Below are 14,315 nucleotides of genomic sequence, written 5' to 3' on the forward strand. Positions count from 1 at the left end.
GGTTGGGCCTAGGTTGAGCTTAAAACCCGACCCCGCCCGGCCTACTTACAAGTCTCGATCTATTCCAAATTTTGGTTTGTGCAGAGACTCCCGACTCCCATGCTAGCCATAATCTCTTTCCATAATTGATCATTGCTTGTGGACTTTTCTATAATCTTTCGGTGGCTTTCTGCAACTTAAAACGACACCCTATCCCACTTAATTCAATTGCATAATCTCGCTGACGCTGACATTCATCCTTCCAACAAATGTCTTTCTTGCACGCTCAGTCAAGATCCAATGCCCCAATCCTTCAATAACCACAATCTCGCTTAAGTCTATACACCCAGAGACCACCAAACTCTGATGTATGTATCTGTGTTTGATTCTCATGTTTAATGAAATCTTAGTGTTATTTACCAAAAACACTCCTCTCTCTCTCCCCACTATTGCACGAAAAAGGGTCAACATTCGACATAGAGAAATTAAGTTGCTCACAAATCACAATGGTCATCCATCCACAATTCTGGGAAGCAAAAGAGGCTTATTAGACCAATTCATTGATTCGTTCCAACAACGATTATACAAATATTCCAAGAGAAAAAAGGAGACAACTGAAGTGGAAGGGGAACTCTCTCACGATGACTCGAAAAAGAAATTTATGTTAAAAACAAAGAGCAATATACAAGAACATCTATGCTGCTTGTTAACGGGACAGAACTAGCCACCGTGCAATCAACTGTAAATTGACTGCTCACCTTCATCCTCTCTTCTGCTGGGCTCGTCAATCCCACAACTCCCTCTACTCCAAGTTATACACGTAATATGGATTTATAACTCGTTGGGTTGCATCACCGAAGAGCATTGACGAAAGTCGTCAAAGAATCAACATCCCGCGTCTCAGATGGGTACTTGATCGGCCTAGATGAGTGCTTGGGGAAGAAGAGTATTGTGGGGAAGCTCCCCAACTCTAGCTCTTGCCTTGCAAATTCCTTCTGCTCCCCATCTGCCCTGAACTTTCCTACTTTAACTCCTTTCCCTGCCAGTTTCTCCGCCAATTCTACATATGACCCCTCCATCCCCTGTCCAAATTGAAGAAGATATGCATTTTTGTTATAAGACTCGCACAATTGGTTGTTAATCACAGAATTTTTTTTTCTTTTTTTTTTTGCAAGAAATCCAGGTTTTCTTGATTAAATTTACCTGACAGAAGCGGCACCAAGGCGCATAGAGCACAACAAGCCAAGGCTCTTTTCGCTCCTCCAACCTAGCCAGATTCTCAATCCCAGTCCTGCTAAGATTCACCACGTTCTGGGTGTTGAAGATGTCTGCAACGGTGCTACCGGCGTGAGCAGCGGCAGCTTCATTACCATTACCATTAGTGAGAGCGGCTTCGTCTTTGATGTTGCCCTTGTGAAGGCCGCACTCCTTGGCCTTGGCGTCCTCCCACCACCATCTCCCTTCCCTCTCGTGTTGCCCCGGCAACACAGGCCTCGTGCAGGGCTCACACCCAATTGAGATGTATCCCTGAGAGTGCAGTGAATTAACGGGGACGTTCATGGTCCGGAGGAAATTCCATATATCCCGGCCATCCACATTGGCTACTGGGTTCCACTTGATCAGGCTGCCCACCCCACCATCCATCCCCTCGAAAGATGGGTCTACCTGAACGACGGGGATCTCAGCTCGAGTTCCGGGCGATTGATCCTTGCGCTGGCCGGTGATCCAAGCGCGGAGACCCTTGAGGGCTCTCCTGAGGGGCCTCACCTTCCTCACTCGGCAGCACTCCTGGTGTCCATCCTCGTAGAAGGAGAAAAGTCCCTTGCTCCTAACAAGCCCCTGAACTTCCACTGCGTCTGGGAACATGTACTCGATGCGGATGTCGTAATGCTTCTCCACGGTGTCGAAGAACCGGTAGGTCTCGGCGTCGAGCCTACCAGTGTCCAGGCTGAACACCCTGAACGGTCGTCCAGTCAACCGAGCATATTCGATCAAGGCTACATCCTCAGCTCCACTGCACAAACCAAGCATAACCATTTACATGTTTATTAGTAATTTTATTGGGAATCTATGAATCTGCGTGAAGATCCACCTCATCGTCCAGAATCCAGAATCATTACCTGAAAGCAATAGCGATGTCATTTCCGAATTTCTCAAGGGCTTTGTCCATAATTTCAAGAGGAGATGCATTCTCAAGTTCTTTGGCCAATTTCTCGTAGTCTTCCTTCTCAATACTCTCTTCAACATTCTCTGAAACCTCTGCAAATATCACGCAAAAAAAAAAAAAGAAAAAGAAAAAACAGTCAATACGTGTTTACCACAAACAAAAACGTACACGCCATATATATTTGTCCAAAGAAGAAAATCATACCGGGAGCAATGATTGTTGCTGCGTGAGGGACGGTGGAATTGCTCTGTTTTGGTTCGGCGTAGACGGGCTTTACCAAGCATCGTCTCCGGGAAGAATTCACCGCCCCTGACGGAACCAGATGTCGCTCTAGCGGTCGAAAAGAACCGATCTGTGGAGCTGTGGATAGAATATAGAACAAATTAGACTCAAACTCTACATAAAATAAAAAGAACAGTAATAAACTGTAAAAAGAAAACGAAAATTGTAAGCCGCAATAAGCTGAAGCAAAGTAAACAGTGTACAATAAAGAATATGTAAAAACAAAAAAAGGAGGAGCAACAAAACACCATGGATGGGGGGAACTCAAAACATTTTCGGAAAATAAAACACCCTCATCCGATCCTGCTACAAGTGAAAGAAAATTATCCGTCCTTTCTAACAAAACCAAGATTTATCATTTTTGCCTTCCGACACTGGTCTTACATGGATTCAAACTCACGACAGAGGTTATTGGTTATAAACCAGGAAAAGAAACTCAAACGGAAAACAAGTTTGACCCACAAATAAAAACACGAAAAGGAACATCAACAAACCCACCGAGAAAAACAAAATTTAATGCCAACAAAACCAATCAAAGCTTCGGAGGAGCCCATGACACAAAACATGAAATTAATCGAGAATAAGTTAAGGAGAGCAAAAGAGCTCAAAAAATAACTGAATGTGCCGCAGGAGAAATGGGAGAAATTTTCAAGAAAAATACAAGAAATCAAAGGACGAAGTACCTTTTATGAGCTCATGGGAAGCGAGAGACCGCGAAGAAATGGAACCAGAAATGGCAGTAGAAGAAGCAGCAGCCAACGCCATTAGAGAATTATAAAGAAGAAACTCTCTGTTTCGCTTTCTCTGTATCTCTCTATTGTTGTGTTGTTATACTCGGTCCGGGAGATTAGCGGTGTTAAATAATTGATTGAGGAAATTACGAATTTCTAGGTTCATTGAACCTGGACGCATTTTTACGTTTGAATGTGATTGTTGTTTGTTGACATGTGTCATACTACCATTGGTTCATATAAATTGTGCTGTCGTTGTACGCTTCCGTCACTTGGCAATTGGCGGGCCAGAAGAAAAATAAATATTATTAGGGTTTGAAGCTGAGAGTCTGAGAGACTTCCTGGATGGAACGCCAGCCTCCAAACAAAAATAAACAAATTAATAATGTAAATTATTTATACCTCCTTGCGATCTTGTTAAAATTAATAATTATCTGGTACTCGGGTTCACGGTTTACCAATTAATATACTCAACGTTAGCAGTTTCGGGTTTTACCTATTCCACTGTTCTCGGACTCGGACCTGGATGTTGTATCAATGACTCAGCGAGCCTTCTCGGTTCCGGTTATTTGACGGTTTTCATGAGCTCAATAGTTTAGTCAGCAGAAATTTGTTACCTAATTAATTTTTCGGTTTCAATCTGGTCTAAGACCCGACTTGTAAGGGGTACAAGTAAGGTACCTTTTTTGGGCCTGGGCCCTTGCATTGGCCCATTTACATTTTAACAAATCCTCAAGTTAAGCCGCCCCAAGTTGCACCATTAAAAATATAAAACTCTAAAAAAACGTTTATGTAATATTTAAAATTTCATAAAGGTACAACTTTACCTGAAAAAAGAAAAAGTTGGGTTGGATTAGGTAGGATTAAAGTTTGGGTTAATCCAACTTGATATTGGATCGGGTTTAGGACCGAAACTTTGGACAACCTTCACCCAAACTTGACACATCTTTGTATTTGTATGTATAAATGTGTATGGATGTATATATATGCATCATGGCTCTTAAGTTTCAAAAGAATTTATTTCTTAGGGGCATTCTTTTTTCGGATTTAAAAAGAGGGAAAGTTGGTCAATAAGATTCTGGTTCTCATTGACCAAAAATTTCATGTTCTTTTTTCAAATTCATATGGGGATTAGGGAAATTTTATTTTCCTGGGTATACCCATCTCCTAGATAGGTAAATAACTTTCCCACCTAGGGGAAAGTTGCCAACACTTGAATGGGACAAAAATGTTTTTTTTAATAATGGGTTTTTTATGATTAAAATGGTCATTGCCTTATTTACATGAGAAATAAAAGAACATGGGTAAATACGCTTACACAGGTAAGTGTTTCTCAGAAAAAACTTACCCAAATAACTGTATTTACCCGGATAAGTAACTTACTTTAAAGCGAACGGGGCCTAAGTATAATATATGTATGTATTTTTGATAAAGCACCATATCTTTGTCCTTGTACATGTAACAATGCTACTGTAAATCATCCTTAGCGTCTTTTTGGGAGGGTTTCACATAGTGGTTTCTAGCATTGCAAGGTATGTTCAAGGATCAAGGATGCAGACAAAAATCAATACATGCATAGATATATTAGAAAATTTAAATAAATCCTAAAGTTTTACACTAATAACAATAAATAATAATCAACTTTAACATTTATTGACAATCATCCCCTTAGAGAAGAAAGGTTGTTTAGCCTCAGTTTGGCAAATATAAATATGTACAATGCAAATACATACAAAATATATGATTTTACACTTTACAAATTTGTATTTATACTCTTTCCAAATTGAGTCATAAGAATCAAACTACTATCATTTAACAAGCAATTGAAGTGTAATTATAACAAACTAATAATTAGGGTTTAAATACTCTTACCTCCCATTTGTTGTTTATAATAGGTTATTTTCGGGCTCAATCAACACTGAAACCCTCCAAAACAGCCCCCCTTTTCTGAACAATATCCCACATGGACCCTTAATCTGCTGATATTAGGTCTGAGAAATAAGAACATTCTGATAAGAAGAAGTTAATAAATTAGGCCAACCTGAACCCAAACCAAAGTTATTGGCCGGCTTAGGATTATGGTTGGGTGTACAACAATTGACCTCCAACCTAACTTAATTCGGCCCAACTTCCACCCCTACTTCCCTGTACATTTGGATAAAAGAATACTCTTACTCTATATTAATTGATAAGCTGAACTTTTTCACCATAGTTTTAAGGTGTAAAATGAAAAGTTAAAAATGATTTCAGAAAATAAAATAATTTGAGATGGTATGGTTATATTTTAGGGTGTCAATGGACCGATTTTGGATTGGACCTCATCCAATATAAAATCAATTTGGATGGATTGGACAGACCAACAAGATATATTGGATTGGAGCAATTCGATACAAAATATTTATTAGATTGGATTGGACTAATTCGGTCCAAAATATTTATTAGATTGAATTGGATTAAACCAATATTGATCAATTAATATAAGATAAGAATATAGGTGTCAATGGACCTGGTTTAAATTGAAACCAATCTAAATCAAAACAAATTTGAATAGATTGAACGGTCCAGGCACTGAATTGGGCCAGTCCAAAATATTCATTGGATTGGATTGGTCCTGGTCCATTTATAATGAATTCACATTGGAGTGGATCGGATTGGACCAAATCCAGTCCAATTGACACCCCTATTTATATTTGGCATTTATAAACTAGGACACTCCTGTTAATTTCTATGTATTTTGAGGGCAGAAACTGATACTTATTCGTTGTTATGGCGATTTTGTTAAAATACCCATTTCCATTCAACTCGTTAGATAAAAAAAATAAAAATGAAAAAGAAATAAAGAATTCCAGATTATCTCCTAAAGCTAATTTGTTATTGGTCATAATGGATATTATATTATTATTAAACCTATTTGAAGTAAATTTGACTAGGTCAACATTTTGTTAAGAACCACGCTGCTGGTTACTGTTATCAATGGTCCAACCATATGGTCTGGTCTGAGTCTGACAACATTAGTAGGTGCTCTGTTGGTGAGGTCACTGAATTTGTGGGCCCTCAAAGATGCCAAAGGCCCAAAGCATTCACTATCATGCATGATAGTTTTGGTCCAACTTGCCGAGCTAATAATAAGCCAAAAAAGGTCCAAGTCCAACTTTCTCTCTGCTTAAACCTCTTTATTTTTTTTTTTCCTTCAAATTGTCATTTTCCATGAAAAATTGATATCTAAAATTTGACCGTAAGCCTCTTCGATGTCTATGAGAGCCAAGAAGGAATATATTTGATAATACACAGTAGGTCTTACGCTCAGTCACGACTCTCAAGTATTAGCTCAGCTATCTACCGGCAAAATTGACCTGAGCCCCGGCCGATGGCGTGCTGAGGTTCAGATAGCCCAAAATTGCTGGAATTCTAAATAATTCTTTCTTTAGGCAGCGTTTGTTTGCACCAGAGGAATTTTACATTTCAGTCCAATTTTATAACTGTTGGGATGAAACGTAAAGGTCGAATTTTACATCAATAATTGAAAAAGGAAAAAGAAATTCTCTTATAAAAACGATGTAAATATATATATGGATGGATAATCGCCACTTTTTAAACCAATGAGTGCAAAATTGCAACAGTACAGAATTAGAATTAGAGCACATTTAAATGCAGCCAATATTTTTCATTAAGTAATAGAAATGAAGGATATAGGGGTATACAAGTGGGGGCGTTTAGGTGATGCATATTCATGGTCTGCAAGGGTTGTTCCAGGAAAATGGAAGAAAACAGGGCTAAAAAGTATCTTTGAACAAATGAAAGATGACGACGTAGAAAGAGGAAAACTAGCACCAAGAACCGCAGCCGCTATGACCTTGTAAAGGTAAAAGCGTAAGACAACAAAAGAAAAAAGATTATTGATTTAGGGGTGTTAACACTTAACACTACTTCTCACTTCTCATCCTGTTTAGCTTTTGTCCTTGTTGGGGGGTTCTGATTAATACCGATAAGGATGCATCTATTGATATGATACAACTTTGTGTCTCTGGCCCACTAAGTACCCATAAAAGAGAATTACTTTGGGCCTTGGGCCCCGGAAAGATACCAAAAGCGTTGCTATAATCTATAAAATGTGACCCAGTCTTATGCCTTCATTCAAGGGTGGGTCCTTGGCGCAACGATTGATCGGAGTTTAAATCCAGACCTCACATTGGCGAGAACCGTATGCACTGGGTTGCCTTAATAACATACTTGTCATACACTGTATAAAATAGTCAAAAATTTATGGTGGTGTATGTTTGATTCCGTTTTTTTAGAAAACATATTGTTCCAAATCATACCTTCAAAATCGAAAAGGCATGATTTGAGATAATGTCAAATTTGGCATTTTTTGTTTTCGGAACTGTTGTTATCAAGGGTACAATGGCGTGGCACTAATGTGGCATCATCTGAAGCGTTAGATAATATAGATCAATGCTGAAAACGGTTAGGATGTCAACGATATTTGAAAATCCAATTTCAAATTCGATATTCAACATAATCAAATTGAATTTGGATATCCTATTCATACCGAATAGTAGTTAATCGGATTCAAATTTGGACATGACTTGATTCAATTTGATAAATACCCAAATTTAACTGATTATTTAATTCTTATATATAATATATAAAATATTTTATATAATTTATATATATAATAATTAAGTTATATAAATAATTTATATATTTATATACTTTACATTAATAAATTATTTATTTTATATATTTATTAACTATCTAAAATAAGTAATTAATCAAACTTTAATTGAATCGAATATTCGAATATTTAATTGGATTCGAATTCGGATATTACTTAATCCAATTTAAATTCAATCCCCTAAAAACAATTATACAACACTGCTGCAAAATAAAACCAGTGTCGTTTCCCCAAAAAACATTCTATATGGCAGCATCGATGCCAAACATAAAAAAGGAACTGTTTTTTTTTTCTTTTTTGAGAAACAATGCAATAAACACTTATCCAGACAGTACCGTTTTCTCATAAAATGGCTGTGAAGCAACTGCATCGATGCCAAACACTTAGTATATTTACCCATGTTAGCCCAAGTAAACAAAATAGCCAAAACATTTACATTTACCCTTTTTTCATGTGCCACCCTTCAAATTCTTTATATCTCTACTTCTGACATATTCATTTGTCACTCCATTATCATTATTTTATACATATAATTGCTTGTCAAGAAGCAGCTCGCCGAAACAAGTTTGGCCTTGTAATAGACTGAATAGTAAAGGAAAAAATGCTAAAAATTTATTGATGAATCAATTTTTTGTGTTAAGTACCTCATCATTCGGTCTGCTTTCAAGTGGCCGATGACTCAGAGGTCGAAGTGGAGAATTTTTGCTGGATGAGGACATAGATGTCGAGCTAACTAGGCCGAGCTGGAGGTAGATCAGGTGTCGAGTTGACCAGGCCGAGCTGGGGGCATGTTAGGTGCCAAGTTGACTAGGCCGAGCTGGGGGCAGATTAGGTGTTAAGCTAACTAGGTCGAGTTGGAGGCAGATTAGGTGCCGAGCTGACTAGGCCAAGCTTGGGGCAGATTAGGTGCCAAGCTGACCAGGCTGAGCTAGGGCAGATTAGGTGCCGAGTAGACCTGCTCATGGGCCAGGCTTTTACTCTTCACTAATGGAAATATGTTAGGTCTGAGCCTGAGCCCGGCCTGACCAATGGGCCTACAACTTGGGCCCGAGTCTGACTCTGATAAAAAGCCAGAAGCCCGACCTAATAAAAAAAATTAGAATTTTTCCCTATTCAATAATCAATATAAATTAGAATTTATTTACATTAAAAAAGAATATAAATTCTAAATTTATTTACATTAAAAATAGAATATAAAGAAGGGAAAAAGGATGTGGAGAAGAACGGTTTGGCTGAAAAAATAAGGGAAAGAGGTGAAAAAAAGAGGGGTATTTGACTAGGGTTTTTAGGTTTAATTATAGGTCGGGCTCGAGCCGGGCTATTTTGGAAAATCCCGAGCCCGGCTCGAATTTATTGCAGGTCGGGCTTTTTGGCCCGAGGTTAAGCCCGCGGGCCCATATACCTGTTCAAGCTTGTCCGGGGGCCGGGTCGGCCCGTCGGGCCACCCGACCCATGAACAGGTCTAGTGCTGAGTTGACCAGGTCGAGTTAGGGGCATATTAGGTGTCGAGCTGACCAGGCCGAGCTGGGGGCAGATTAGGTGCCGAGCTGGGTTGATTGCTGAGCTAGGTAGCTCTTTAGAGAAACCTGCAAGGAATCAATGTCAGAGGACCCGGGGTGCCTAACCCGGCGAGGTCGCTACAATGATTAAGTTAGTACTCTCATAGTAGATTGCGAGCTAAAAAATCATAAAGTATGAGAGATAGAATATGCTTACTTGCCCCCCTGTGTCATTGGGGTTGGTGACTTTATATAGGCATTGTTTGGCGTGGGCTTCACGCACCGCATCCGAGATTTCCGAGAGGTCGCCTAAGTGGTCCAAGATCCCCGGAGGTAACCGCCACACACGTTGGCCATCCTTCTGAACGCTCAATACGTGGGTCAACTTCCAAGGATCGTGGGAGTGTTGGGATATGCATGTCGAATTTGTCGACGAGCACGTCTCGCAAGTTGCCACCTGGACCTCAGTCAGGCCGACACTCCCTCAAGGGAGGTCGCTCCTTGTGTTGAGGTTACTTCGGCCAGTGACGAGGTGTTGCAGGTCGGCCCCGGACGAGGTGCTTCTAGCCAACCTGAGTTGTGGTCGAGGTCGCTAGGTCGGCGACAATGCCAAGTCGTCAGGTCAGCGTCAGTGCCAGGTCGCCAGCTCGGTGTCAGTGCCAGGTCGCCAACTGAGATACAATCATCTTGGCTAAGGCAAGTTGTTGCCTGAATGTTCCGGGTGTCACCCAATTGTTCCGAGATGCCATGTGTCACAATGTCATTGTAGGGCCAAATCCACCCTCATCAATTATATTTACCCATGTTAGCCCTAGTAAAAAAAGAAAAAAAAATCATAGCTACTAAAACAATCCACTAAATTGAAACAACAACAACAACAATAATAATAATAATAATAATAATAATTCTCTAAAGGGCCATTTGATTACTGTTGAATTGACTGAACTGAATTAGAAGTAAGGGATTTATAAAAAGAAGAAAAAGAAAGGGAAAAGAAGAAACTGATATATTCGTTTGTGAGTGGGTTCAGCTTTTTCTGTCGCCTTCCACTTGGGCAAGTGGAGGACATTGACGAGTCGCGGCGAGCCACTCCTCACTGAAGGATTGTAACTTGTAAGGTCAAGAATATGGAGAGCGATGGGAAAGCAAAGCGAGCACTAGCTATGTATGTCCTGAATCCTGATCCAGATGTATGGATCTTGGGTCCTCTTCTTCAATTTGGACCTCTATATTGTATTCTATATTCTAATTAACAAGCTAAAGAAATGTCAGATTGATCATCTGGGAATATTATTTTTCAGGTTTGCAACTTTCTGGGTGTTTTGTAAACCAAGTGGTTCTCCGTCGTGCATATCCATCAATACTCAACTACAGCACAGTAGATCAATAAAATCTACATGGTGTATAGGGACACTCTGATGAAGGGAAAGTGACAATTCCTAATGTCACCTTCATTTTCTTATGGGGCCAATACAGTATTCTTGCCTATTGTATGTATAATTAATTTGGCGTTGCATTAAGGATCAGGGCGCTAATGACTGATTGATGTTTTTTCTTTTTCTACTTCTACTTGAAAAAATAATTCTAATATAAAATATCTTTCATTCTAAACTTCATAAAATTCCCTATGCTGATTTTTGTTGAAAGGGTTGGAAACCATATATAAAGTGGTCGAACCTGTTACAATTGTCAGCCGAATGTTAAAAATAATTTCCAACCCAACCTGAGAATCAATTTTTCAGTATTTTGAAATCTGAAATTTTTTTATTGATTTTGCAATGAATCGAACCAAATTTAAAACCTAAGCTAAAACCGATTATACCTGATAGACCATAGTATGTTCCCAAAGTGGTAGTTCATGTTCAATGTCAAATCCAAATCGGCCCCTACCATAGCTAGTGTGAACTAGGGGTTTTTCAGGTGCAAAGGGAAAAGAGAAGAGAGAAAGAAGGTGGAGAGAATATAGTGAATTGTTCCTCCCTCTTACTCTCTTATATAGAGTACTCTTCTAATTCTATTAGAAGTTGATCCAAATCAAATTGGATCAAGACTTATCTTTAATTAGATAAGCATTATCTTCTTAAGAGAATGGATCCTCTATAACCAATTTTGGTTCAAAGTTGTCATATAAACACTTAACTAATCACATTAGTAATAGGCCTTGAGCCAATTTCTTTAATAGCTCACTAACTTAAGCATTAAAAGGCCATATAAGTCCTTTGTTTTAAAAGGCTTAAGCCTTAAGGCATGAGATGTATGCCTTGAGGCGAGGCGTACAAATTTTACCTCAAGGCCTAAGCCTCACAACTTTGATGTGAGGCATAAGCCTCAAGATGTGAGGCATATCCTGAGGCGTAAAAAGGCATAAGCCTCAAGTATGAATGATTACTTAGTAAATTAATTCAAAAATATACATTTTATAATTTAATGTATATAGAAAAATTAAAAACACTTTAATAATTATAGCCCAAATAAAAAAATAAAAAAGAAAACCTAAGAAGGTAAATCAAATTTTATTGGTTTTATTTAGTGTTTTAAGAAAGTTCAATGCAAAAAATATTAATTAAGTTCTTAGTTTCTTTTGGATAAATCAAGTACGATTTTTCTTATTATTCTAAATGTAATGTCCCAAGTTTGTTATTTTTCTCATTTCTTATACTAATAGATCTTTTTTTGATATTATTATTATTATTATTATAGATCAAATCAACTAAGTTGTTTCCTTTTTTGTAAACTGATTTTTTTATCATTATAATTTGGCATATCATATCGATATTGTAATTTTTAGGTCATTACATTTCAATTATGCCTTTAGCCTTTCAAAAGCTTGCATAGGCCTAAACATTGTATGGTGTGGGACCCACAAAGGTCTTTATAAGTCCACTAAGGTTTGGCCCTACCCCTACAGTAGAGGAAGCCAAATTTACCCCTGACCTAATCAACATTGGCTCAGTTTGTACTTAACATTTAAACATAAATGATCATTGGATTCAACCATTTTATAAAGAGCCAAAGATAATGGACTTGTGTTATATAAGATGAAGCTAATCAGGTAATTAGCCTTGTAATGATCTCTTGCACTTAACTTCTTGGCTCATAATCATCAAAACATTGTTCACAATGAAGGACCTCTTCCCTGATTACAAAATGTAGTCACACTCTCTACTTAGATGGGTCTTGTAATTAAGACATTTTACAAACCTTTTCTGAAAATAAAATAATATAGTATGTAAATATAATTTTGCAAATCAAATTTCAAATATAGTTGAAATCCATTGTGGGCAGTTTAGGTTTTCATTAAAAAGAGTGTAAACTCTAATATTCGCTTTGTTTGACAAATGGGTCGATCATATCATTATGATCACTCGCTCAAGTAATTTCCCAAATTGGTCTAATTGCCTAAGTATTTGGCCCTTAATGGATCTCACTGATTGACATATCAAGAGCAATTCAGTTCATGACCTAATGCAATATCATAATCAAGTATGGGATTAAATGCAATTTTCTAATTTTGTCCATCTGTCTTTAAGGTTCAGGGAATAACTAGAAATTTGCTCTGATTTAGTATTTCTTCCAAACACCCTCTAACTATGCTTAGGATCTAACCCTAATAACTAAAACAAGTTACTCCACTAATTTGATAGCATACCAGTGTCAGCCCTGTCAATATAAGTTAACCAATTCTATCCAATGACTGAGAATGTTTTAAATTAACACAAGTCTATAGGTGTCCAGTCTAATGAATAATTCAAAAAAAAAATTACATCAATAAAACATAAAACAATAATATACTTATATTAACAATTTCCTCATTTCAAAAGCAAAGCTACGCTATACAACTTTGCATCTCTTTTTTTATTGCTTTGATATAAAAGCTTTGCATCTCATTTTCGAGACAGCAGATCCCCTCCATTTCAAGTTTTCAACGGATTTTCCAAGTTTACCTCTAATGGACAGCAATTCCGGAATTTGTAAAGGCGTCCCACACATAAGCTGCCTCACAGATAACTAAAGACATCCAATTTATTAGATGTTCTCTTGGAAAATTTAACATTTATAAGAATGCTAGCAAGTTTTTACTACTAGGGAAATAATGTCATTATTACCCATTTTCATTATGATATTTTCTATTATTAGCAAAGTTTTTAAAACCGACCCAGAGAACGAATCGGTCAGGGGTCCAATTCTCAGGTTGAACGATCCGACTATTTGAGTCGCACGGTCAGCCTGTTCTAACAAAAACTAAAAAATAAATAAAAATAGTCAAAACCGTTAAATGATTTGAACATTTCAACCACCTGGGTCAACGACTTGCTGACAGAATCAACATTTTTTTGCAAATATCTGGTTTGGGAAAAATGGAACTGGTGACCGATTCCCAGTTTTCTACTCCGACCATCCAGTCCGGTCCAATTTTAAAAACTATGATTATTAGACTACCAAAGTCTCTTGGATTTAGAAGCCTTTATCGTCTTAATTTGTGATTGGATAATCATTATCATCTCCCTGATTTGACACATTTTAGACACCCAAAGACTCTAGAGGAAGATAGGAAGATCCAAGCTAAGATAACTTTTTTCAATGAAATGATACATTCAGTGGATCACAATAAAGTGAACAAGGAACGCAAAAGGTAAATGGAATATGAGGGTTGGATGTACAATTGAGCTATGATGGGTTTCATATTCCAATACTGATTTAGAATTTGAAATACCTTATATTATCGGCCATTTTTCTTCAATAAGTACAATTATTTTAAGATGATATGAAGTTGAGGAATGTTAATTGCAAGGAAAGATTTTACCTGCTCGATTCCTATATAGTGCGAATTAAATTGACGAAGGGGATGTTACTAATGATATAATATTGCTGAAGTTGTGGTGATGTCTAGTTTTAATGGCATGGGGCTTTACAGAAATGGTTTTTCATAGTTGTGTTGTTGAAGACAATTAGATGGTTTATTCTTTTCTTATAATTTGGCC

At 37.7% G+C, this 14,315-nt stretch overlaps 1 protein-coding gene across 1 annotated transcript; it reads right to left on the reverse strand.

The window, feature by feature from the left end:
* Positions 1-503: 503 nt before the first annotated feature.
* On the reverse strand, positions 504-3,271 carry LOC104612772 (5'-adenylylsulfate reductase 3, chloroplastic-like). The gene is made up of 5 exons (XM_010280347.3): positions 3,112-3,271; positions 2,351-2,506; positions 2,100-2,238; positions 1,183-1,993; positions 504-1,061 (listed from the first exon to the last, which is right to left on the reverse strand). Exons 1-5 carry the CDS (start codon positions 3,191-3,193, stop codon positions 831-833), a joined length of 1,419 nt encoding a protein of 472 aa, XP_010278649.1. The 5' UTR covers positions 3,194-3,271; the 3' UTR covers positions 504-830.
* Between the last annotated feature and the right edge of the window lie 11,044 nt (positions 3,272-14,315).

The sequence above is a fragment of the Nelumbo nucifera genome, chromosome 1, assembly GCF_055504915.1.
Source record: "Nelumbo nucifera cultivar China Antique chromosome 1, China Antique-T2T, whole genome shotgun sequence".
Taxonomy (NCBI): domain Eukaryota; kingdom Viridiplantae; phylum Streptophyta; class Magnoliopsida; order Proteales; family Nelumbonaceae; genus Nelumbo; species Nelumbo nucifera.

What these genes read in the sequence shown, in the direction of transcription:
- LOC104612772 (XM_010280347.3), bottom strand. Translation starts at nt 3,193, where the DNA reads ATGGCGTTGGCTGCTGCTTCTTCTACTGCCATTTCTGGTTCCATTTCT. An exon ending in AGCAACAATCATTGCTCCCG is followed by an intron (nt 2,239 to 2,350) that starts GTATGATTTTCT and finishes TGATATTTGCAG; the next exon opens with AGGTTTCAGAGAATGTTGAA. An exon ending in GACATCGCTATTGCTTTCAG is followed by an intron (nt 1,994 to 2,099) that starts GTAATGATTCTG and finishes TGGTTTGTGCAG; the next exon opens with TGGAGCTGAGGATGTAGCCT.